The sequence below is a fragment of the Triticum aestivum genome, chromosome 5B (assembly GCF_018294505.1).
Source record: "Triticum aestivum cultivar Chinese Spring chromosome 5B, IWGSC CS RefSeq v2.1, whole genome shotgun sequence".
NCBI lineage: Eukaryota > Viridiplantae > Streptophyta > Magnoliopsida > Poales > Poaceae > Triticum > Triticum aestivum.
The window spans coordinates 329,082,423-329,108,759 of NC_057807.1; the positions used below are offsets into that span (position 1 = coordinate 329,082,423).

General features: G+C 50.4%; 1 protein-coding gene across 1 annotated transcript; it reads right to left on the minus strand.

The window, feature by feature from the left end:
• Positions 1-5,066: 5,066 nt before the first annotated feature.
• LOC123111679 (IAA-amino acid hydrolase ILR1-like 9) lies at positions 5,067-9,376 on the minus strand. The gene is made up of 5 exons (XM_044532519.1): positions 8,886-9,376; positions 6,446-6,571; positions 6,001-6,315; positions 5,787-5,915; positions 5,067-5,645 (listed from the first exon to the last, which is right to left on the minus strand). The coding sequence occupies exons 1-5, from the start codon at positions 9,207-9,209 to the stop codon at positions 5,271-5,273; spliced, it is 1,269 nt and encodes a 422-aa protein (XP_044388454.1). The 5' UTR covers positions 9,210-9,376; the 3' UTR covers positions 5,067-5,270.
• Between the last annotated feature and the right edge of the window lie 16,961 nt (positions 9,377-26,337).

Below are 26,337 nucleotides of genomic sequence, written 5' to 3' on the forward strand. Positions count from 1 at the left end.
GACGATCCGACTACGAACGTGCGAAGACGTCGCGCCTTAGCAATCGCTAAACCAACTCCGAGAGGTTATTGACCACGCCGGAGCACGATCAACCTGACCACGAAGGTCTATTTCCTGCAAGCAAACGAAGAACAAGCAAGAAACTAAGATTGCAATCTGGATATTGCGAATAACAGAGGAAAGCTTTATTGATCAAGGTGGGGTTCTGTGACGCCTTTGTCTGGTCGTTGAACACAAACGAAGTACGCGAAGTTGCAGCTATGGCGAACTTTTAATCTAAACAAAACCCCAAATTCTAAACGGTGCCCTAAGGGCTGTATATATGGAGGAAGAGGGGGTGAATTTCGTGGCCCTTGGTGGAGGGGTCCGAAACTAACCCTATCTCTTGTTTCCCCACACATACGGACTCTAAAAATAGCCTATACTTATGTATTTCGAAATTACATGGGCCTGGCCCAATAATAAGGTGACGCAGCACCTAGAATAGCCTCTGGACGAAATTTATGAAGTGGCATCTTGTATATTTCGTCCAAGGCTTCATGCACTCATTATGGTGGCTTCAAAGTCCTGAAATCATCACTTGTAACTCCGTTCTTGTTCCCCTTGCGCATGCCATCATCTCCATGCTTGTTCTTGCTCCAATGTTCATCCTTCTCCAAGCTAGGCCCTTCATTTGTAAGCAAAACAAATGTATCCAATTTAGGCAGCATCATGTTCTCATGAACATTAGAATCATTACCAAGAAACGAAAGTACCTGATAATTTATTTGGCGTGCACGAGCTCTAGTAATTGGTCCAGTATATGTAGCAGTAGGGGCTGTGGGTGTAACAATGGTATTGATGTCCTCATCAGCCCCCGATTCCCAGCTTCACGGGCAGCAACTCGCACAACGCGTCGGCATTGGTGTCTCCGGAGTCGGCGCCGGCATTGGAACTTAATGCACCCGGGTGTGGGAAGAATATGTCGGCTGGCACCTCGGCAGCAAGCGGCCCCTCCGTCACTTGCACGCCCGCCGTTGGCAGTGCCTCGACATTAGCCGAGCTCGACGCTATCACGGTAACTAAGCCTCGGCCGATGACTTCATCTCCTTGCCTTTGACTGGGCATCCCTGACGCCCAACATGTTTTCGCAGGGCGTCGCCGACGTTCCATGCACTCTCCTGCACTTCGTGGATAGCGAGTTGATCGATGTCGCCAAGGCCAAAACCATTCAACCAGGCAACTGTGTGTTCCATGGTAACCCGATGCCACCCACCGTGTATAGGGTTCAACTGGTTCGGGTGCTGCGGGGCTGCGATGACTTGTTACCTCCGTTTCGACCCCCTGGGGCCGACGAAGATGATGTGATGACCCTCAGCGCCTGCTTAAGCTTGTCCCTGCTTTGGTCAAAGAGTCAGATTCATTTGGGGGCGGGGGACACCACCCCACAGACAACACCGCCAGTCGTGCCGTCGCCAAGCCATGGCAAGACCGCCGCAACGCTACCGCCGTCAGCTGATCCAAACATGCATATGGCACAGGATCCGGATGACGACGATGGTACATTTTCTAACGTCGATAAGTATTTCAACGAACATGGGTATGGTGACGAATTCTTGGGGCCTCCTTCTCAAGAACCCAGCCCTGCAAAAGACGATCGCGATCTAGCTGGTACCACGGAGAAACCCAATTGCAAGAGGCGTCGTTTGGCGTTCAGTTCTCAGGAGACGCCTCCAGTTGCCGCCTTCACCGAGACTCAAATAGCCGAGGTGCGAAATATTATCAACCCTAACACACTCAAGTAGGTGGTCTCTGAGCAGAACTCGATCCCATTACAGCAGAAGAAGCAGAAGGGACGGAAAAGAAAAATAACAAGGGTGCGAGCCAGCCGGCACTAGTACGATCCGTGCTCAGGACGGGCCACCAATACCTAAGGATATCTCGAGGAGGGTTCATGTGGCAGGTAGGCCGATGCTACCGACTAATCTGCTCAATGTTGCAACCGGTGCTATGCGGAGTCTGCATGACTGTGTTCTTTCTATGGAGAAGCGGCATCTCTCCGAGAATGATGTGGCATACCCGGTTTTCGTGGCCAAGGTGCCAGAGGGCAAGGGCTTTGTCGATAGCACCATCGGGCGTATTATCGTCATGCGGTTTGATGACATCTTCGCTATGTTTAACCTTCATCCGCTGCACTACACCTTCATTCGGCTATTTTCGCTCCATATGGAGATGCGGTCATTAGAGACAAGACCCCGGACATCGTGAAAGTCGACCCCTTCTACATGCGTGCCAAGATCTTGGGCAGCGCTGGGGACCGGCAAGTCGCGAGTTCATACCTCGAAGGCGTCATTCTGGTGAACCCAGATAAGGATAACTTCCTCGTGCCTTACTTTTCCGAGTAAGTCATCCCCTCACCGCCCCGTAACATATGATTTCTTTGATTTCGATCGTTCTTTTTTTCTAACATTCCGTGTTTTGTGCAGTGACACACATTGCACACTTATCCTCTTAAGCCCGAAATATTCCATGGCCACGTATTTCGACTCGAACCGTCAGTCGAAGAAAGACTACACAAATATTAAGAAAGTTTTTGATGATGCTTTCCCCGGCTACACCAAATCTGGAGGCACCTTCAGGAGGCCAATTTGTAGGTATGGCAAGCACGTGTTCACCCACGTAACGATGTTCCCCTGCGTCAAGCAGCCGCCTGGCAGTCAGAAGGATGCCTACTATGCCCTCCATCACATGTGGGCGGTCGTACGGGACCATAATCACCTTATGCTACCAAATAATTTCAAAGACTGGGCCGCACGCTTGTCGGCAATCCAGGACACGGACATCAGACAAGAATTCTTTCGCATCCAGTCGGAGTTTGCGGAAATCATCTTTCAAGATGTCCTTCGTACCTCGGGGCAGTTCTACCTCAAATATCAACCGTCCAACAGTGAAATAGAAACAACGCTACAAATGCAGGCTGACAACGACCGCACATTCATGACCATCACGATAGACGGTGGCTTCATCCATGCTCCGGTCCCTGAGTCGAGTCGAAAGTATTGATGCTATGTAGTTCTGAAATATTGATTATCTCATGTTGTAATTAAAATTTAATGAACTTGTATGTCTCTTTAGTTTGGATAGTCGTTCAACTTATATGTAATCGGTGCTATTTATTAGTAGGACCATGAATCGTGCTATTAATGTATTGCTTTTCTCTTCCGATCCTTTTGTTGCATACTTATATATTCTTATATATTATTTGTGAATTGCTACTAACGTTTTGTTTGTCTAGTGCATAGAGATGCCGTCATATGTCGTGTACAAGGGTAAGGTTCCCGGAGTCTATGACGACTGGGAGGAGTGTCGAAGACAGGTTCACCGTTTTAGCGATAACAGTTACAAAGGGTACACCACTAGTGCGGAGGCGGAAGCTAGATACGCGCGCTATCTAGCGGGGGAGAGGAGGGAGCGGAGGAGGAACCGGATGAAGACCAGTTTCATCGCGATGATGCTCATCGTGACCGCAGCTCTCTTCTATGTGATGGTAGTTTAGATGATCGATATCGACTTTGTAATGTGACGACAAACTCGGCTAATATGATGAACTTTGCTAATGTCTCGAGACCTAAACTTGGCTAATGTTTGAACTTTGTTCGCTATTTCGAATTTGGAGACTAATATGATGAATTCTATTGTGTGATGTTTATATTCTGTGTTGTAACGTATTTTGTAACCTGTGCAAATACCAGAAAAGCAAAAAATAATAATTCCTAATATTCATAATGGCAAATATGGCCCCCAGTAGTGGCGCACCATATTGAGCATTAGTGGCGCACCAAGGCTAAATACCAGTGGCGCATTATGGGGCATAGTAATGGCGCACTTGGGGGCATACGTGAAGGTAAATATGCCCCCCTAGGAGGCATAGTAATGGCGCACTGTTGGACATAGTAATGGTGCATGATGTGGTGCGCCACTATTATCTGGGATACTAATGGCCACCAGAGGTGCGCCATTACTATTTGTTACGAGTGGCGTGTTAATAGTGACTCACCTATAGTGCGTCATTAATACAAAAAACTGGTGCGCCACTAACAGCCTTTTTTCTAGTAGTGAAATGGGTCTCAAACGCCCGGGCTGACCGACACCCCCCATAACCGTCCCAAATATGGGGCGGATATGGGGGCGCCCGAGCGCCCCCGGGCACGCCCGCCATGTCGGACCCGGCCCATGCTGGCCCACCCAACCCCACTTATATTCGTCCACATCCGCTCGCCAGTGCAAATCCTAGCCACTTCACTCCACTCCCCTCCGCCACCCGAGCTTACCTCCGTCAATTTCCGGCCTTCTCCGCCATGGCAGGCAGCGGATCGGACTCCGACCAGTCCGTATCCGTTGACTAGGTGTCATCCCGTGTGGGTTGGAGGAGGCAATGGCAGTACGCATTGAACTCCGCCACTCCCAGGAGGACAGCGCCCGGCTGACGGGCGGATCCGTCCGCCATGACGCCATAGCGTCGACTCACCGGGCGCTCGGGTCTTCTAGTGCTGGATCCTCGCGGTCCCGGCCGGAACACCTCTCCTTCCCCATCATTAGTCGGGCAGAGTATGAGTCCTACCGGGAACGGGCGGTCTGCCGTGGGAAGGAGATGATAAGGGCCGCTTAGGCCCGTATCGCGGCGGAAATGGCGGTGGAGGAGGCGGCTGATGCGACGGCGCGGGCGGCCGCAGAGGAGGAAACCATCTGCACCCTCATTGTGAAGAAATGGCAGTGGAGGAACACGCGCGCCCTCGCCCGAGAGCTGAATCGGACGGTCCGTGCCATGGCCGGGAGGACAGTGACGGCGAGGACAGCTCCGGTGACAAGCAGATCCAGCTCGATCCATACTGCGTCTTTGACCGGTACTTCCGCGAGAAGGACGGCAAGGGCACCGGGAAGGGCGAGGGCAGCCATTGATGAACTCCACCATAGTCAAACATGCCAAATTTTGGTAGTCGGATGGAATGTTTAGTGTAGTGTGATGGAGTAGCCGGACGATGCGTGTGCGTCAACGTAGTTGCATCAGTTTGTATGGATTTGAGATATGGTAATGAAGCTGTCCGGACGTGGATTATATTATTTGGGGTGGGAGCGTATGTGGGGCCGGATTTGCCAGTCTGGCTGTAGATGCTCTAAGAATACATGCAATGGTGGGACGACGTACTTTGGTTGAGAGGACTCCGTTAGAAATGAGTTTGACATCCCCAAATGCCACTCATGCCCATTTTTGTGTTGGCCAGGTTCAGTTTTCACGCCGATGCGTGCTTTTCCATGTACTCAATGGCCACGGCGGCATGGAAGGCAGCTCCAACCGGGAGCGCATCTTCGTCGATCACGAAGTAGGGGGAGTGCGTGGTGCGGAGCTGCTCCATGGTGCTCTCGTTGCCAACTCCTATGGTGAAGAAGGCGCCCGCCATCCTCTGCGCGTAGAACCCGAAATCCTCCGCTCCCATGAGCTGGGGAGCCACCCTGACGTTCTCTTCCCCGAGCAACCTCCCGGCTACCTCCTTGGCATGCGCGTACATCCCTTCGGCGTTGACGACAGCCGGGTACGGCCTCATCGTTTCCTCCATGAAGTCCACGGAGGCAGAGCAGCGGTGCACTGCAGCTTGCCCTTGAACGATCTTCGGAACAGGCATAAAAATGTACTAATCAGTTATATATCGCCTTTGTCTATGCCACTCTGAACGGTACATTCTACAGTACTTCGATAATACAATGCACTAGATGTACCCTGTAGATGTTGGAAACGAAGACATTTTTACCTCTCTGATCCTCTTCATCAGATATGACAACCCTTCATCTGTCATGCTCCTCAAGGTGCCACCAAAGGCGACCGACTCGGGAATGACGTTGTAAGCATCTCCTCCCTTCACAAAGGTGATGGAAACCACCTGAAAGTGCACAACTGGTCTGTCACACTAGGATTATTCAGTCTGTACTTAGGTAGTCGAGGACTGTAGGAAACAGATCACATACTGCACCCTGGAGGGGATCGATCTCCCGAGAGACGATCTGCTGGATGCTTAGGACGGCGGACGATGCTGCTACAACGGGATCAATGGCGTCATGGGGGCCAGCGGCGTGCCCACCTTTTCCTGTGACCGTCGCCAGGAATCGACCCGAGGTCGCGGCAAATGGCCCTGGCCTGGACGAAACTACACCCACCGGCAGAGCTGGATCGACGTGCAGGCCGAAAATCGCCGACGCGTCGTCGAGAACGCCTTCTTCCAGAACGTAGTAGGCGCCGCCGCTGCCCTCCTCTGCTGGCTGGAAAACAAGCTTCACGGTGCCCTGGTGACGGAAACAAAAACAACATAAGACTTATCTTTATGGATAGGGAGTGTAGAACTTGGTGGCTTCATGATTGATCGAGCTCAGAAAAATAGTACTCACGCGGTCGAGTAGATTACAGAATGAATACCTTTAGGTCTTCCTTGCGGGACTGAAGTAGCTTGGCAGCTCCTAGAAGCATTGCTGTGTGAGCATCATGTCCACATGCATGCATTTTCCCATCTTCCAGGCTCTTGTATTCCCAATCTACCAATTCCTGTAGTAAGGCACCCAAATGCGTCGGCTGGAATGCGTAATACTGACCACGGGACTAAGCCGGTCTAGAAGTCTGACAGTCACATGTGCAGACACTAGCACTATGAAAATGCAGGCATTTCATGAGCAGTCAGGACCATATGTAGCAGTATGAGAATATTGTTCAGTACTTCAGTTCACACAGGTTCAGGCAAACTCATGGACCCTGCTCCTACAAAATTACTACTAGTACATGAAAGTGATTGTGTTTTGAATGAACTAGTGGCTGTGATCCGCGCCGGGAGCAAATTGCTTTTATAGAGCACCAGGTTAACAATGGTTGCAGAAGAAGAATTAGAGCTCTCCTTAACTATTGGATTGTTGTTCACCAAATCTCAGTTGATTCTATATTCGTGAGATCGTACGTGGAGGTCCATGTGAAATTTTCTTTTAAATTTCTTCTTTCTTCTTTTTTATATGTATTGTCACTTGACACTTAACTGAGACCAGTCTCTGACTGATCTAGCCACACCTAACAACAATAGTTGGTGTCCTTCCTTAGGTCAACTCCAACGCGAGACCCCAAACGGACGTCCGCTTTGTCCGGATTTCGTCCGTTTGGAAGTGGTAATGGGGTCGTGTCCGTCCAGATTTATGGATGCGCCGGCCGTGCGCCCAGCACGGCCGCATTTCGGCCACATCCTGTCCACATGCATTTTTCTTCGCAAACACATCTTTTATTTTTCATCATTGATTTTTGATACATGAAAGCACATCACCAAATCTTAACTAGAATAGCAAGACAAAAAAAACAAGAACCAAAAGAAGACATTTTAGAAGATATTCAACTTCCATAACTGCTCCCGTAAGTTGGATTAGTGCCTTGTCGATGCATTCATTGTTGATTTACGGATGCTCGATCTTGTGTGCTTCTTTCTTTTTTGAGTCTAAAGAAGTAGACGTTGGCCTAAGCTGCGACTAGAGTTGGGGTGAGCGCGCGGCCGAGCTGCACAGAGGCAATGGCGGTGGCGGCGGCGGCGAGGGACGAGAGTGGCAGGGGTGCGGCTGGAGGGGGTTCGGTGGGGGATAGAAAGAGAGGGGCCTGCCGTCCGCGTGTGTCCTTTCGGCCGCAAACTCGGCCCAAACTTGGGCTGGGTATTGGTCGAAAGCGGACAGAAAACGGATGACGGTCCATTTGTCGCCGCGCGTTGGGAGGCCTGATCTATCTGTTTACCCCCAAACGGACGCGAGCGGACAGAATGGGGTCGCGCCTTGGAGTTGGCCTTAGAGGTAACCAACATGCAAAGGGGTGAAACCGTATATTGTTCCCATGCATGTGTGCATTTCATTATTGTATTATTTTGAGCAGTGTGCTGGCACTGTTCAGACCTGACTTTGGGTGGATGAGATGTGGGCTCATAACAAGTCAGCTAGCCACTGAACTTCAGTTCGTGTACCATCTTCAGTTCGTGTACCATTCAGGCCTTGTACAATGGGAGGTGCTTAGAAAGATGCTTAGAAAAATAAACCGGATTTTTCTGAAACACCGGTGCCTATTTCTACAGGAGAGACGCTTAGTTAAGCGTCTATCCTGTACAAATAAGCACCGGTGCTTAAGAAAAGACTGGTTTATTTCTCTAAGCACCTCCTCTAAGCACCTCCATTGTACAAGGCCTCACAGGGGCAGTTCACGCCTCCGTGGTTAAAATAATTCTCCAGAGGAGGCGACTCAGATAATCATGCATGCCACGTATCCCTAGGTCAGATCCAACGGCATTCAGGGGTGGAGCGAGGTTCTCTACTTCTCTTTCTTTGTCTTGATTATTATCGGAGCATATCCTATACGCCATTCGCATCTCCCATATGATTATCATATTTTAACCTCCACATTTGTTGGAGTTCATTTTCATATGTCCAACTGAATTCATTCAGGCGGTAAGACCACGTAAATAAACCTAGCATATCCAAAAGGGTAACTAACATCTCCTGCTGGTCCGATCGTGTGAAGATCTTGACCTTATCGTCACAACAACTTCATGAACAGAACTGAGTTGGACACGTACCGCTAAAAAAGCTTAAATCAGCTGTACTCCAATCCATGTCACCACATATTCTGCGGTTCTGCCAGATGCCTAATACTACAGCAACTTTTTCTTGTGGATGCATACAACTAGAACACGACAGCTTAAATTCCATTGGAAAAAGAAAAAAACTGCCCAAAGTTGAGCAACGTGTGGTAGTATACTACTCGACCGCGTGATATGGGAGATCTCACATTAGGCCCTAGCGGGTGCACGTGTAAAGTGTGCCAAGGACCAAGTAGGTACGTAGCGTACCTGCACGGGCAGGGCGTCCATGTCGGCCCGGAGCGCGACGACCGGGCCGGCGCCGGAGCCGATGGTGGCCACGACGCCCGTCCGCGCGACGGGCCACGCGTAGGGGACGCCGATGGCGTCGAGCTCGCGGCGGACGAGCTCGCTGGTGCGGTGCTCCTGGAAGGCCAGCTCCGGGCGCTGGTGGATGCGCCGCCGCACGCCGCGCAGCCAGGCGGCGGCCTCCGGCGCGCGGGCCGCGGCGAGGAGGTCCTCGGTGCGCGCTGCCGCCGGGGAGACGACGGCGAGGCATAGTAAGAGGAGGAGAGGAGCCGAGGAAGCGGCCATGGCTGGATGAGAATCGTTGGAGCGGTGGAGTCGATCCTTTCTTTTCCCGCTAGCCTAGGTAGTTGGTTGTTGAAGCTTGGATGTACACGCCAGAGACTCCTTTTGTTTCTGGCGTCCGATCTGTTTCCTCAAACGGGAAAGATGGATACGCATGGCTGCCTGGCTCTTTCTCAGCAAACAGGAGTGGAGTGGTTCCCGCATCCCATCGGCAACCGAGCGCTATCGCGCAAAAACCGGCTTGCCTTCCACAACAGATTCGTGCACGGCGGAGGGCGGAGCTGGCGGGCGCGGGGACTGTTAGCGTTGGAGGCGAAAGACTGAATTACCCACGGTAATCAACCGTTTAGATCGACTGAATTACACAAATCTTAAGGCATGGCGCATCTTACACCATTGATCTCTACAGTAAAAATTCCGTTGCGGATCAGAGTCAGAAGAGCAATTGCACACTAATGTGTTAAGAAATGATACTTAAAAGGAAATTGTTGTGCAGACAACGCAAGAGTCCTTACAACAGTAGGACGATATCCAATCGAGTCCTCTGTTGCACTTTGGTCAGATCATGCATGGACAAGCTGATCTTGTTGTCGTGGATAGATCGTTGCACATCATCATCATGTACATTGCGGTGCTCCACTTGCAATCGTTTATTTATTTTTTGAAATGAAGGCAAAAAAAAGGGCAAAAAAGTTGCCTCTTGATTAATTAAGCATAAGAGAATTGCCTAGTCAATTGACGGAAAATCAGACCAAAACCATTACAACATGACCATCTATGGACTACACCCAAAGCATGAATCTTCACAATCACCCCAGTAGACGAACAAATGCCCCCAACCCGCTACAAGCACAACCCCCCGGCCCATGGAACACAACATCGCAAGGCAGGCCCATCGATAAAAAGACATCTGACATGACAACCTAAAAAGAAGAGAATCATCCATCAAGCGGCCGCAGACGTCTTCACTATGCAATGATTTCTCCTTCGGTATGCTGGAACGATGGCTACCGCATACCCTTTTGCTCTTGTCCCTCATTGACTTCTCCTTCAGGGGGCAACCAATAGTCTTGCCAGATTCAGGGTTAGCAACATCCAATCTCGCAATCAATTCTCGAAACTTTCTAACGAAGATAGCCTCGAAAACAGGTGCCAATGTACCAGATGCTACAACCTCAGTCACCCACAGGAACCACCTGGTTGAAGGGCTCAGGCGAGTGGAAAACAACACTTCCCAAACCTCCATGCTCCACGGCAACGGACACCTGACTGGTCTGGTATGGTGGTGTTGTGGGTGGCGGCAAAATCACACTCCAGGCACAAGCGAGTCCACATGTACCATGGACAGAGGAGAAGTGTTCTCCCAACCCATCATTTGTAACTCGGGCATGATGAACCACATCATTGGCGATGTCCTCACAGAGGCAACTGACAAATCAAGCAACGGTGATGAGTAGGGCCTAACAAAAGGGGATAAACCACCAAAGAAGTCTGCTTTGATTCCCCTACGCCCACAGAATCAACCGCACCAAGAGGGTGCGTCGTCGGAGTAGTCTGCAACATAGTCGAAGCAGGGAATAGTCCACTCAGAGCAGCCTATACACCCACTCCAGAAAGCTCGCAATTCATGCCAGACAGCCTCGCGGCAACCTGAAAAGAGAAAGGAGACGGAGATAGGGGTTGTCCATGGTTTATTAAGGAAAGCTCAGTTAGAGCGGACTGCAACACCACTTCGGAAAGGGTTGCCAAGCCAGTGGTAGCAGGGATCTAGAGACAACAGACACCCAAAACCAACGGCGGAGCGCCTTGGAGGGGAGCATGGATGCCATCAGACCCTCACACAAAGCTGAAGTTGGACGATGCACGATGTCGAGGCAGGACATGGGGTGGCACAACAAGGCTTGTCAGTGAGCTCAGGGGACACTAGGGATTGCGGCATCCGCGCATGTGGTGACTGTTCTCCAAACAACGGGAGTGATGTCCCACAAGTATAGAGGGTCAATTGTAGATCCTTTTGGTAGTAAGAGTATCAATCCCACGAGGAGTTGAAGGAAATGATTAGTGCAAAAACAACAAGGATTCACTCCAAGTACTAAAAGATTTAACGCTTTTTGTGTATTGTGGTGGTAGCAGAGCAATGGAACGTGATTAGCAATAAAAAGTAAAAGTGTGCAGTGAAGTGGTCTCATCTTAGTAATGCTAAGGACAAGTCGGTGTCGAGGCAGCTAAAGAAGCACAAGGTTAACTACCCAACCCACGATTTGGAACTTGCGTCAGTTGTTCATGCCTCTTGTTGGGAAAGACTTGTGACGTATTCACAGGCCCCAAGAGTCGGATGTACCGGGAAGGAGTTGAACATGAGGTAGAGGGGTGGTTAGAATTACTCAAAGGATTACACCATGAATTGTTATTTATGAGGATCAAACGCTCTTGAGGACGGCTAGATCATAGCATAATTGTCAACTCCATATATGACTTTCTGATAACACACGCCCCGCTATCGTTGACAAGCACCACATCATCTGCAAAGAGCATACATCAAGGGATCTCCTTATATATCCCTTGGGATCTCATCCATCACAAAAGCAAGAAGATCGGGGCTCAAACACTGGTAAAAAAAGACAGGCATTAGCAGCATGCTCCGAAAGTGGTTGTGACCAAGCAAAACAAAACCACCTGTAATACCTATAATGGAGGCAATTATTTTTATCATATTAAGCTCTGGAAGCGGTTGGTAAGCCAAAACCGCCTGCGGGAAGGATTGGAGACGATTAGTTTCTCGAAGCCGCCTCTAGGTTTTGAGCCAGTGCGGGTGGTTTCTCCATCAAAATCGCCTGCAGTTCGTGAGTACCTATGGGTGCAGCCTTTCCTCTTCTTCTTTTCTAAGGATTATCAGGCACCACCCTTCAATTTTCGTCCATTTCACTTCCCCTTCCCTAGTCCACGACCAAACCCTAGCATCACTGACGCAACTTTCAACTCGTCGAGCAAAGGTGGCGTGGAGGCAAATCAGCCCATCCACGGTGACACGGTGGCACATCGACCCTTACATGGCGGTGCAGTGGCACATTGGTCCATTCGTTGTGGCGCATTGGCAGATCGGCCATCCGCGGCAGCGAGGTGGCACATCCGCCCATTCACAGTGGCATGATGGCAGATCCAGTCCGGTTGTGTTGCTGACCCAGGAACCTCAGGGTTTGGCGGGTCTTGGGAGAGCAACATCACCACCGTCAACCTCCACTGAGCCCCCCCCCCCCCATGCATACTCCATCTCCAGCAGGGTGAGTTCCGGAGTGTTACCGGCCTTTGTGCCAATGAATTTTTGTAGGGGTATTTGTTGCATGCCTATGAATTTTTTTTGTAGGGTAGCCGTTTATGCTTATGTATTTTGTTTGTAGGAGAAGTTGTTGTATGGTTGTGGATTTTGTTTGTAGGGCTAGCTATTGCATGCTTGGGATTTTGTTTGTAGGGTTAGCTGGCGTATACTTATAGTTTTTTGAGTTGGTTACCCCAAACTTCTTTGAAGTCGTCTTCCTTATCATCTTCATCCACATATTGTTTGCTTCACCTCCTTTCTCCCCTCATTTATAACCCTCTCCTTGAGGGCATGAGTTGTCTTCCCTTAAGTTTCCACCACTTCGTTTTAACACTAACTATATTCAGATGACCGCCTGCATAGAATTCTAAAACAAGATTGTCCGACGAGGCAAAAGGCGCGCGCGCACACACACACACACGCTCGAACCAAATATATAAAATCATATTTAGATATATCAGGCATACTACTCTCCAAGTGGAGTAAAAATTCCGTTGCGGATGACACTTGCAATTATTCACCAACTGTACGGGCATTATCAGATGAACTGATCGGAGTACATTACAAACAAGCAAGAGAAACAACTTTACACCAGAGAAGCATATATGCCACACAAACAACAAAATACAGACAGTCTTGTAGGCTGCGCTTGGATTGCCGTTTTCCAGCCATCTACACGTGTAAAGTATACCCCCATAAAAATAAAACGGACGAGCTACTTGGATCGTCGTTTTTGCGTCGTAACTTTTACACCGGTTTCACTTTACACTTGGATATCGTTGGTATTCCGTCAGTTTGCAAAACACTGCTATGTCCGTCGTTTTCCCTAGTCGCTGGCATTCCGCCATTCTTGCTCGGTCGTGATTGACTAGGTAGCCACAACCGAGGTAAGTGCCGCAACGGCTCAACCGGAGCACGCCGAGGCCACCGCCACCGCTCGCCGGAGCGCCGCCGTAGTTCCCCGGAGACACCATCATCACCAGCGCAGTCGCCTCCTGCAGTCCTGCCGCATCAGCTTCACCACCACGGCCCGCCATTGACGCCGAGTGTCCGCAGCCACCACCATGGGTGCTTGCGCGCCGCCGAGCTTCGAGTCGACGGTGCCGCAGCGTCCGCGCCGCTGCCGGAGCGCGTGCGCTCGCCGCCACTGCAACCAAACACCGCTGCAGCACCCAACGTCCGCCTCCACCACCACCGGTCCACGGCGTCCCCGCTGCCGCCGGATTGCCTTCGCCACTGCAGCAGGATCCTGCGTCCGCTGTGGCCGCGCTGTGACGACGCCTGGCGCTCGTTCTTCTGGTAGCCAACGGCATAGCGCACGGGAGAGACTCTCCGAAACAAGCAAAAATCCGACGAACCAAGCGCAGCATATACATGTGGGAATATCCGGTTGTATTTTACAAATCTCTTGTAATATACAAGGGTATTCATATACGGATGTAAAACTTCTACAGGGATTCCAAGCGGGGCAGTAGTAGTTGTATCCCACCGCGACGCGATCTGCGCATCTTCCTGTAGCTACTTGCCCTGGTCCTGTACGTTGGCATGCCCTGGACATGGAGCAGCGTGAGGAGGAGGGACAGGAGCAGGCGGCGGTGGTGGATAGCTGCCAGCCGGCGCCCGAGAACGGCGAGGAAGCTTCTTGCCGCAGCAGCTGAGCCGAAAATCGCAGGACACGCCAATGCAAGAGAGCCTGCCAGATGTGTTCCCCATCTATATGTCCTCCCCGTATGTACGTATGATGATGGTAATTGCTCTCTCTCCCTCTCTCTGGTCCAGTCGCTATATATGGATGCCAAAATCAAAGATTAATGCAAGATAATACGAAGGCAGCATAAGATTCTCTCGTCACTCAAAGCACGAAACTCCCAAGCGCTTGGCTTGGCGAGTTGGGCTGAACACAAGGTGCTCTTTTACCAAAAATTATAAAAACACAGTAGGGAGAAATCCCTCCAGATTCCCTCAAAATCAAAAAAAGGCGCCACTCGAGTTGAATATAATACCCATCCATGGGAGCTGAGTGTGGTTCCAGGTCCCACTCCTCCGTCTCAAAATAAATATGCTGATTTAACTAATACAACCTCCATCTCAAATTATTTGTCGATTTGTCTAGATATAGATATATCTAACACAAAAACATGTCTATATACATTCGTCTCTAGATAAATATAAAAAGGTAATTTAGAACATGAATACTTCTTAGAGTAACATGTAATGGAACTTTTCCCGATTGCAGCTTTACGATGGGTTTTACCCATTCGGGTCCCGGTCCGACCAGCTCGTTTTATTTCATTTTGAGATGAAGGCAAAATATTTGCCTTCATCAATTAGTTAAACAGACGAGAATTGCCCCGTTAATTAATGAAAAATCGGACAAAAATCGTTACAAAGTAATCACATGTGGACTCTTCACACAGCATGCAACCTCATAAGCACATGAGCAACTCGACTACCATACCCAACACGTAACGACCACAAACCTCCACACTATGACATCACAAAGACACACACAATGAAAATAACTCGGCCGAAGACCACGGGCACCACTATATCCACGAAGACAAGCCATGCCACAAGGACAATCCAAGAGACTAATGACCATTCATCAAGCAGCTGCGGGCACCTTTCCTGTGGCGTCATTCTTCTTTTCTTTGCTCCTGAAAGCCTCCTCCACAATCGCCTTGCTAGATCCAGGGCTAACCTGCCTCCAAAAGTTTGAGCAAGTTGTGAATCTCTATCTGGAAGAGAATCGCATCGACCTTGTCACACACAGAAATTTGTCCAACTGTCACGTGCGTGTGGGTGACCGCAACATCGAAACCTCCATGCTCCACAAAGGCGAGCGGCTGGCCAGGCTCCTGATCAGGCACCAACATGTCGACCACCTAAACATCATTAGCCACATGTACCATCAACACTGTTGGTCTTCGCATATGGCTTCACTGTGTGGGCAACCAAACCTAACGCTTTGGATAACCAATCAACCATGATGTATAGTTTTTTTTTCAGACCTTATTTTTTGTACTATATTTTTTTAAAAACAATAAAAATACGCAGCAGAGTCCTGATGTTTCCCTCAAAAAAATCAACCATGTATTCGGAAAAGAAAAATACATACTGCTTGCTGAAGAGCAAGAAGATCAAGAAATAATGCATCATGTCATCACTCACCATGGACGACAAAGCACTCCACTAGGTAATGTATAGACGACGACGCCGTCCCCTGCCTCTCCCCCGGTGCCCGCTCCCGCCCCGGTGGTCGACTTGCCGGCCCCGGACCCGCCCTCCCCTGTCATGGCGGGGTCCAGTGCCCTGCTGGCGCCTCCGGCTCCGGCGTCCCCGCCGCGCCTGCTCCTGGTGGCCTCCGCTGATGTGGCCACCCCTGTCGCCTCCCACCCCTGTGAATGCCTCTCGCCGCAGTGCCCAACTCGACGCGGACCGCCCGGCCGGCCTCCTGGCTCCGTCCATCTCCAAGCAGGCCGAGATCCGGGTTGCGGCCCGGAACCTCGAGACGGGTGCGTCCTTCCGGTTGTTCGTTCTCTACGCTCGAAGTGATCCCGCTCGGCCGCATTGCCAAGGTGGCCCTAAACTCGGCTATAGTTTTCAGGGGGGGAAGTGGGTCCCCCCTTAGAGCAGATTCCGGCTATCCAGGCCCGCGAGATCCTAGACGGGAAACTCGCTGAAACCCAGGCCCGCCTCCTTCGCACTCCGGCGCCCCAGCCCCCTTCAGGGATGCCAGTCGAGAAAATCCATGGCCGCACCCGCTCCCGCACTGCCGCTCTCAGAGCTCACAGCGCATCCATCGTCCTGGGGTCAAGTAGCCCCTCTATGGCAGTTTATATGTGCGCCCTCTTCTGGAACATCCGCGGCTTCAGCCATGACGGCCGCCGCCGCCAGCTAGTTGAGTACATCCGCGACGAACACATAGACATCATTGCCATCCAAGAAACCATGCGCATGGAGTTTTGTCTCCCCGAGCTTGACAGCCTTAGCTCCCACTTGTTTGCCTGGCATTGGCTCCCTTCTAGTGGGAACAATGGCCATTCGGGTGGCATCCTATTAGGCGTGAAGGATGCCACCTTTGAGGTGGGCGGTATGGACCGGGGCGAGTTCTTCGTTAGTATGGAGATCTTTGAGTGAGCTCTCAATTTTAAGTGGGAGGTCATCGTTGTCTATGGACCGGCGGATCACCGCCGCTCCCCGGCCTTCCTCGCTGAGCTGCAACAGAAGATCTCCAGCTCCTCCCTCCCAGTGGTCGTGGGAGGTGATTTTAACCTCATCCGCTCGCCGGATGAGAAGAATAACCACCGGGTTAACCGCCCCCGGATGCAGATGTTTAACAACTGCATCGCAGAGCTTGGCCTCCGTGAGCTTGAGCGAACGGGGGCCCGGTTCACCTGGACCAACCGCCAGGCGAACCCGACGCAGTCCGTTCTGGACCGCGTCCTAGTCTCTCCGGATTGGGAGCTTAGATGCCCCCTGGCCTCGCTGCAGGCCATCACCCGTATCGGGTCCGACCACGTCCCCCTCCTCTTCTCCACCGTGGATGAACGACCCCCCCCCTGTCCCCCATCGGTTCCGGTTTGGGCTCTTCTGGCTCAACCAGGCCGGATTCCGCGAGGCCGTTGCGGCCAAGTGGATCGCCGCGCGAGACGCCCTGCACCGTGTCATGTCTGATGTGGACTCTTAGCAGTTCTGCGCCAAGCTTGCCCGCCAATTTATGATGGGTTGGGGCGCGAACCTTGGACGCGATCTGCGTGAGCGCAAGAAGGCCCTCCTGGGTGCCATCCAGGCCTTGGACGCTCGTGCCGACACGTCCGGGATCTCTCCAGACGAGTGGATGCTGAGATATGATCTCGAGGACCAGCTCTCGGTCATCTACTCTGACGAAGAGGCTTACTGGCGGCTGGGCGGCACTCAACGGTGGGTGCTCCGTGGTGACGCTAACACGGCTTACTTCCAGGCGATCGCCAATGGCCGGCGTCGTCGAAATTCCATCCACTCTCTGTGGGCCGGCGATACCCAGCTCACTCGCCCCTCGGACATCTGAGTTCACGTCGACGGCTTTTATAAAGCCCTTTTCTCCCCCACCCCTCGGGGTGGGGCCGTGCTGGCTCCCGACACCTGTCAGGCGCCCAGCTAGTTTTCGTCGAGGCCAACACGGCCTTGGTCGCCCCCTTCTCGAAGGATGAGGTCCTAGCAGTGATCAAGGGCATGAACCCCTCCTCGGCTCCGGGCCCGGATGGATTGCCAGTCTCATTTTTTAAAACGCTCTGGCAGACTATCAAACCGGAGGTCATGGCCCTCCTCGACGAATTCTACACTAGGACCATGGACCTTGGGCGCCTAAACTATGGGATCATTACCCTCATCCCCAAGGTGTCGGGCGCCTCCGACATTCGCCAATTCCGCCCGATCACAGTGATCAACATGATCTTCAAGATATTAGCTAAAGGGTACGCCAATAGGGTGACCCTTCTTGCGGACTCTGTCACCCACCCCAACCAATCCGCCTTCATCCAAGGCCGGTTTATTTTGGATGGGGTGCTGGTCTTTCACAAGGTCCTCCATGAAGTCCACTCCAAACACCACCGCGCGGTCTTCCTGAAGTTAGACTTCCACAAAGCCTACAACACTGTCCATTAGCCCTTCCTTCGGGAAGTTCTACTCTGTAAGGGCTTCGACGATCGTTGGGTGACCCAACTTATGCAACTGGTCACCTGCGGCCGGACTGTGGTCAACATAAACGGTGAGATCGGACCCTACTTCCCCACCTTATGTGGGGTCCGCCAGGGAGATCCATTTTCCCCGTTTTTATTCAACATGGTGGTTGATGCCCTCGCGGTCATTCTTGATAAGGCCAAAGCCTGTGGCCACCTCTGCGGCGTTGTCCCCCACCTTGTGGGGGGGAGGGGTCTCCCTCCTCCAATATGCGGACGACGCCATAGTTATGGTGGAGGGCTCCGCGTCCGACATCACCAACCTCAAGTTCCTCCTCCTATGTTTCCAGCAGATGTCGGGGCTTACCATCAACTTCGATAAGAGCAAAGTGATGGTCCTTGGCTATCCTCCGGAGGAGGCGATATCCATTGCGGATCGGCTGAACTGCCGCCTGGGTTCCTTCCTCACGACCTACCTGGGGATACCCATTAGTGATTCCAGACTCACCGTGGCTGACCTCCGCCCGATGGTGACCCGGATGCAGCACCGGGTTGAACCTTGGCGGGGACGTTGGCTGTCGAAAGCGGCCAGGGTGATTCTGATCAACTCCTCGCTGGCTAGCCTTCTCTAGTTCCTCATGAGCTTTTACAGCCTCCATGAGACCCTCCATCAGGAGGTCGCTAAATACCAGTCGAGGTTCTACTGGGCGGGCAAGGGAGACAAGCAGAAGTATCATATGGTGAGCTGGCCCGACATTTGCAAACCCAAAGACCAGGGTGGCCTTGGGATCCTGTCATCTCGCCGCATGAACATTGCTCTCCTGACCTGCTGGCTGTGGCGTATCGCCAATGGGGAGGGAGGCCTCTGGCTGACTATCATCCGTAATAAATACCTGAGGGGCCAACCTCTGGCCTTTTTCCAGCGTACGAGTGGATCCCAGTTCTGGTAGTCCGTGATCCAGCTTCTACCCGTCCTCCGCATCGGTACGTCCATCTCTGTTGGATCCGGGGCCTCGACCTTGTCCTGGTTCGACCGTTGGCTTGGGGACACCCCCTTGGCGGTGCGATTCCCAGAACTATTTGCCATTGCGGCTGACCCTCAGGTCTCTGTCGAGACGGCCCTTATTGACTTAGGGCGTCTCGCTTTCCGTCACCCCTTCGGCCCTCTCGAGGTGGCTACTTGGGACTCCCTCCTCCAAGACGTGGCCCTTATGCCGATGAGCATTGAGGAGGACCAGGATGCCATTTCACCTTGAGCCGTCTGGCCGCTTCTCCATGAAGTCCTTGTATGCTGCCATCGCACCCTCAACGGCCCCGGAACCATTTAGCCTAATATGGGACATCCGCCTCCCTCTGAAGATCAGGATCTTCCTGTGGCAATGGATCCGTGGACGCCTCCCCTCTAGGGTTGAAGTCCTCAAGTGTAACGGACCGGGTGATGGGATCTGTCCCATCTGTGGCACGATCGAGGATGCTAACCACATCTTCTTCTCGTGTTCTACCGCCCAGTTCATGTGGGCCTGCTTCGCGAAACGGTCGGTGGTCAGTGGTGCAATACCAACTTCCCTGACTTACTTGCGGAACTAAACGCCTCCCCTCCTCGCTACCGCCATATTAGATGGTTGTGCGTTGGGATCCTCGCCTGGACGCTTTGGAACATTCGCAACAAGCTTGTCATTCAGAAGGTCCCTCCTCGCCGTGCGACTGACGCTATTTTCAAAATGTGTGGCTACTTGCAGCTTTGGCGGCCGCTTAGCCGCCCCCAGGACCGGGACGTCATCACCAACCTCCTCGCCGATCTTCGCTCGATGGCGCCCCCCGCTTCCGCCTCCTCCGCCAGAGCCTGACTAGGCCATCGGGTTGCTTTGCGCTTTGCGCCTTGCGCTGTGCCGTGTTGTGTGTGTTTAGGGCTTGTTGTGTTGTGCCGTCAGCTTTGACCCTCGTGACTTACTTGTGTTCTTGTGGACCTCCGTATGCGTGTGTTTGGACATGTTTGGAACCTTGTGGGACGCTTGATTTGGGCGGTTGATTTGGAGCCTTTTTCGGTAATGTATAGACGATCTTTACGAGGCTAACCATCCAGTTAACACAAATCAAACCTCCAATAAACATTGAATACCCATACAAAGATTGATGAAACGATAGCTCCATAATACACCATTGTTGGGGAACGTAGTAATTTCAAAAAAAATTCCTACGCACACGCAAGATCATGGTGATGCATAGCAACGAGAGGGGAGAGTATTGTCCACGTACCCTCGTAGACCGTAAGCGGAAGCGTTATGACAACGCGGTTGATGTAGTCGTACGTCTTCACGATCCGACCGATCCAAGTACCAAACGTACGGCACCTCCGAGTTCAGCACATGTTCAGCTCGATGACGATCCCCGGACTCCGATCCAGTAAAGTGTCGGGGATGAGTTCCGTCAGCACGACGGCGTGGTGACGATGATGATGCTCTACCGGTGCAGGGCTTCGCCTAAACTCCACGATGATATGACCGAGGTGGAATATGGTGGAGGGGGCACCGCACACGGCTAAGGAACGATTCGTAGATCAACTTGTGTGTCATGGGGTGCCCCCCTACCCCCGTATATAAAGGAGCAAGGGGAAGGGGGCCGGCCAAGGGGGAGAATCCTACTCCAAGTAGGATTCCCCCTCTTTCCTAGTCCAAGTAGGAGAGGGGAAGGAAGGGAAGGAGAAGGAGAAGGAAGGAGAGGGAGGAAAAGGAGGAAAGGGGGGCCGGCCCCCTAGTCCAATTCGGTTTGGGCTAGGGGGGTCGCGCGCCCTGCCTCCTCTCTTCCACCACTTGGCCCATGAGGCCCATTGCTTCTTCCTCGTATTCCCGTAACTCCCCGGTACCCCCGAAAATACCCGAATCAATCAGAACCTTTTCGAACTCCGAATATAGTCGTCCAATATATCGATCTTTACGTCTCGACCATTTCGAGACTCCTCGTCATGTCCCCGATCTCATCCAGGACTCCGAACTCCTTCGGTACATCAAAACTCATAAACTCATAATAAAACTGTCATCGAAACCTTAAGCGTGCGGACCCTACGGGTTCGAGAACTATGTAGACATGACCTAGAACTATTCTTGGTCAATAACCAATAGCGGAACCTGGATGCTCATATTGGCTCCTACATATTCTACGAAGATCTTTATCGGTCAAACCGCATAACAAAATACGTTGTTCCCTTTGTCATCGGTATGTTACTTGCCCGAGATTCGATCGTCGGTATCCAATACCTAGTTCAATCTCGTTACCGGCAAGTCTCTTTACTCGTTACGTCATGCATCATTCCGTAACTAACTCATTAGCTACATTGCTTGCAAGGCTTATAGTGATGTGCATTACCGAGAGGGTACAGAGACACCTCTCCGACAATCGGAGTGACAAAACCTAATCTCGAAATACGCCAACCCAACATGTGTTGGGGAACGTAGCAGAAATTCAAAAAAAATTCCTACGTATCACCAAGATCTATCTATGGAGAGACCAGCAACGAGTAGAAAGGAGAGTGCATCTACATACCCTTGTAGATCGCTAAGCGGAAGCGTTCAAGTGAACGGGGTTGATGGAGTCGTACTCGTCATGATTCAGATCACCGATGATCCTAGTGCCGAACGGACGGCACCTCCGCGTTCAACACACGTACAGCTCGACGATGTCTCCCACGCCTTGATCCAGCAAGGAGAGAGGGAGAGGTTGAGGAAGACTCCATCCAGCAGCAGCACAACGGCGTGGTGGTGGTGGAGGAGCGTGGCAATCCTGCAGGGCTTCGCCAAGCACCTACGGGAGAGGAGGAGGTGTCACGGGAGGGAGGGAGGCGCCAAGGGCTCAGGTATGGATGCCCTCCCTCCCCTCCACTATATATAGGGGCAAGGGAGAGGGGGAGGCGCAGCCTTGCCCCTTCCTCCAAGGAAGGGGTGCGGCTAAGAGGGGGGGAGGAGTCCATCCTCCCCAAGGCACCTCGGAGGTGCCTTCCCCTTTTAGGACTCTCCCCTTTTTCCTATATCTTGGCGCATGGGCCTCTAGGGGCTGGTGCCCTTGGCCCATGTAGGCCAAGGCGCACCCCCTACAGCCCATGTGGCCCCCGGGGCAGGTGGCCCCACCCGGTGGGCCCCCGGGACCCTTCCGCTGGTCCCGGTACAATACCGATGACCCCGAAACTTGTCCCGATGGCCGAAACAGGACTTCCTATATATAAATCTTTACCTCCGGACCATTCCGGAACTCCTCGTGATGTCCGGGATCTCATCCGGGACTCCGAACAACATTCGGTTACCACATACAAACTTCCTTTATAACCCTAGCGTCATCGAACCTTAAGTGTGTAGACCCTACGGGTTCGGGAGACATGTAGTCATGACCGAGATGTTCTCCGGTCAATAACCAACAGCGGGATCTGGATACCCATGTTGGCTCCCACATGTTCCACGATGATCTCATCGGATGAACCACGATGTCAAGGACTCAATCAATCCCGTATACAATTCCCTTTGTCTAGCGGTATGGTACTTGCCCGAGATTCGATCGTCGGTATACCGATACCTTGTTCAATCTCGTTACCGGCAAGTCTCTTTACTCGTTCCGTAACACATCATCCCGTGATCAACCCCTTGGTCACATTGTGCACATTATGATGATGTCCTACCGAGTGGGCCCAGAGATACCTCTCCGTTTACACGGAGTGACAAAATCCCAATCTCGATTCGTGCCAACCCAACAGACACTTTCAGAGATACCCGTAGTCAGTGGCGGAGGTAGAGGGTGGCCAGGGTGGGCCATGGCCCACCCTGAGATTTCGAAATAGGTTTTATACCATAGGAGAAATGCTATTTTTTCTTTTAAAGAATCAATGTATATGTACAGTAGTATTGCTGGCCCACCCTGGTTCAGTCGCCTAGCTCCGCCATTGCCCGTAGTGTACCTTTATAGCCACCCAGTTACGTTGTGACGTTTGGCACACCCAAAGCATTCCTACGGTATCCGGGAGTTGCACAATCTCATGGTCTAAGGAAATGATACTTGACATTAGAAAAGCTTTAGCATACGAACTACATGATCTTGTGCTAGGCTTAGGATTGGGTCTTGTCCATCACATCATTCTCCTAATGATGTGATCCCGTTATCACCGACATCCAATGTCCATGGTCAGGAAACCGTAACCATCTATTGATTAACGAGCTAGTCAACTAGAGGCTTACTAGGGACATGGTGTTGTCTATGTATCCACACATGTATCTGAGTTTCCTATCAATACAATTCTAGCATGGATAATAAACGATTATCATGAACAAGGAAATATAATAATAATCAATTTATTATTGCCTCTAGGGCATATTTCCAACAGTCTCCCACTTGCACTAGAGTCGATAATCTAGTTCACATCGATATGTGATTAACACTCAAGGTCACATCCCCATGTGACTAACACCCAAAGAGTTTACTAGAGTCAATAATCTAGTTCACATTTACCATGTGATTAACACTCGATGAGTTCTGGGTTTGATCATGTTATGCTTGTGAGAGAGGTTATAGTCAACGGGTCTGAACCTTTCAGATCCGTGTGTGCTTTACAAATCTCTATGTCATCTCCTAGATGCAGCTACCACGTTCTATTTGGAGCTATTCCAAATAACTGTTCTACTTGGAGCTATTCTAAATTGTTGCTCCATTATACGTATCCGGTATCTCTACTCAGAGCTATCCGGATAGGTGTTAAGCTTGCATCGACGTAACCCTTTACGACGAACTCTTTTACCACCTCCATAATTGAGAAAATTCCTTAGTCCACTAGTTACTAAGGATAACTTTGACCGCTGTCCTGTGATCCATTCTTGGATCACTCTTGTACCCCTTGACTGACTCATGGTAAAGCACACTTCAGGTGCGGTACACAGCATAGCATACTGTAGAGCCTATGTCTTAAGCATAGGGGACGACCTTCGTTCCTTTCTCTCTATTCTGCCATGGTCGAGCTTTAAGTCTTAACTTCATACCTTACAACTCAGGCAAGAACTCCTTCTTTGACTGATCCATCTTGAACACCTTCAAGATCACGTCAAGGCATGTGCTCATTTGAAAGTACTATTAAGCGTTTTGATCTATCCTTATAGATCTTGATTCTCAATGTTCAAGTAGCTTAATCCAGGTTTTCCATTGAAAACACTTTCCAAATAACCCTATATGCTTTCCAGAAATTCTACGTCATTTCTGATCATTAATATGTCAACAACATATACTCATCAGAAATTCTATAGTGCTCCCACTCACTTCTTTGGAAATACAAGTTTCTCATAAACTTTGTATACACCCAAAATCTTTGATCATCATCAAAGCATACATTCCAACTCCGAGATGCTCACTCCAGTCCTCAGAAGGATTGCTGGAGCTTTGCATACTTATTAGCATATTTCAGGATAGACAAAACCTTCCGGTTGTATCGCATACAACCTTTCCTCAAGAATCGTCGAGGAAACAATGTTTTGACATCCTATCTGCAAGATTTCATAAATAATGCAGTAATTGCTAATATAATTCCAACAGACTCTTAGCATCGCTACGAGTGAGAAAGTCTCATCGTAGTCAACTCCTTGAACTTGTCGAAAAACATCTTAACGACAAGTCGAGCTTTCTCAATGGTGACACTTACCATCATTGTCTGTCTTCCTTTCAAAATCCATATGTACCTAACAGCCTTACGACCATCAAGTAGTTCTTCCAAAGTCTACACTTTGTTTTCATACATGGATCCTCTCTCGGGTTTTATGGCCTTGAGCCATTTATCGGAATCCGGGCCCACCATCGCTTCTCCATAGCTCGTAGGTTCATTGTTGTCTAGCAACATGACTTCCAAGACAGGATTACGTACCACTCTGAAGTAGTACGCATTCTTGTCATCCCACGAGGTTTGGTAGTGACTCGATCCGAAGTTTCATGATCACTATCATAAGCTTCCACTTCAGTTGGTGTACGTGCCACAGGAACAACTTTCTGTGCCCTGCTACACACTTGTTGAAGTGACGGTTCAATAACCTCATCAAGTCTCCACCATCCTCCCACTCAACTTTTCGAGAGAAACCTTTCCTCGAAAAAGGACCCAATTCAAGAAACAATCCCTATTGCTTTCGGATCTGAATTAGGAGGTATACCCAACTGTTTTTGGGTGTCCTATGAAGATGCATTTTATCTGCTTTGGGTTCGAGCTTATCAACCTGAAACCTTTTCACATAAGCATCGCAGCCCCAAACTTTCAAGAAACGGCAACTTAGGTTTCTCCAAACCATAGTTCATACGGTGTCGTCTCAACGAAATTATGTGGTGCCCTATTTAAAGTGAATGTGGTTGTCTCTAATGCCTAACCCATGAACGATAGTGGTAACTCGATAAGAGACATCATGGTATGCACCATATCCAATAGGGTGCAACTATGACGTTTGGACACACCATCACACTATGGTGTTCCAGGCTGTATCAGTTGTGAAACAATTTCCATAATGTCTTAATTATGTGCCAAACTCGTGATTCAGATATTTATCTCTATGATCATATCATAGATCTTTTATCCTCTTGTCACGACGATCTTTCAACTTCACACTGAAATTACTTGAACCTTTCAATAATTCAGACTCGTGATTCATCAAGTAAATATACTCAACATCTACTCGAATCATCTGTGAAGTAAGAACATAACGATATTCACTGCATGCCTCAGCACTCATTGGACTGCACACATCAAAATGTGTTACTTCCAACAAGTTGCTATCTTGTTCCATCTTACTGAAACCGAGGCTTTCAGTCATCTTGCCAATGTGGTATGATTTGCATGTCTCAAGTGATTCAAAATCAAGTGAGTTCAAACGGTCCATTTGCATGGAGTTTCTTCATGCATATACACCAATAGACATGGTTCGCATGTCTCAAACTTTTCAAAAATGAGTGAGTCCAAAGATCCATCAACATGGAGCTTCTTCATGCGTTTTATACCATTATGACTTACATGGCAGCGCCACAAGTAAGTGGTACTATCATTACTATCTTATATCTTTTGGCATGAAAATGTGTATCCCTACGATCAAAATTCAATAAACCATTCCTTTAGGTGCAAGAGCACTTATTCAGGTTTAATACTAATCTTGATGGT

Bases quoted from the DNA above. Each gene is read 5' to 3' on its own strand.
- LOC123111679 (XM_044532519.1), bottom strand. From the start codon at position 9,209: ATGGCCGCTTCCTCGGCTCCTCTCCTCCTCTTACTATGCCTCGCCGTC. The intron at 6,572-8,885 runs GTACGCTACGTA...GCCTTACTACAG, and splicing joins TGGACGCCCTGCCCGTGCAG to GAATTGGTAGATTGGGAATA. The intron at 6,316-6,445 runs GTATTCATTCTG...TTCCGTCACCAG, and splicing joins CCCGCAAGGAAGACCTAAAG to GGCACCGTGAAGCTTGTTTT.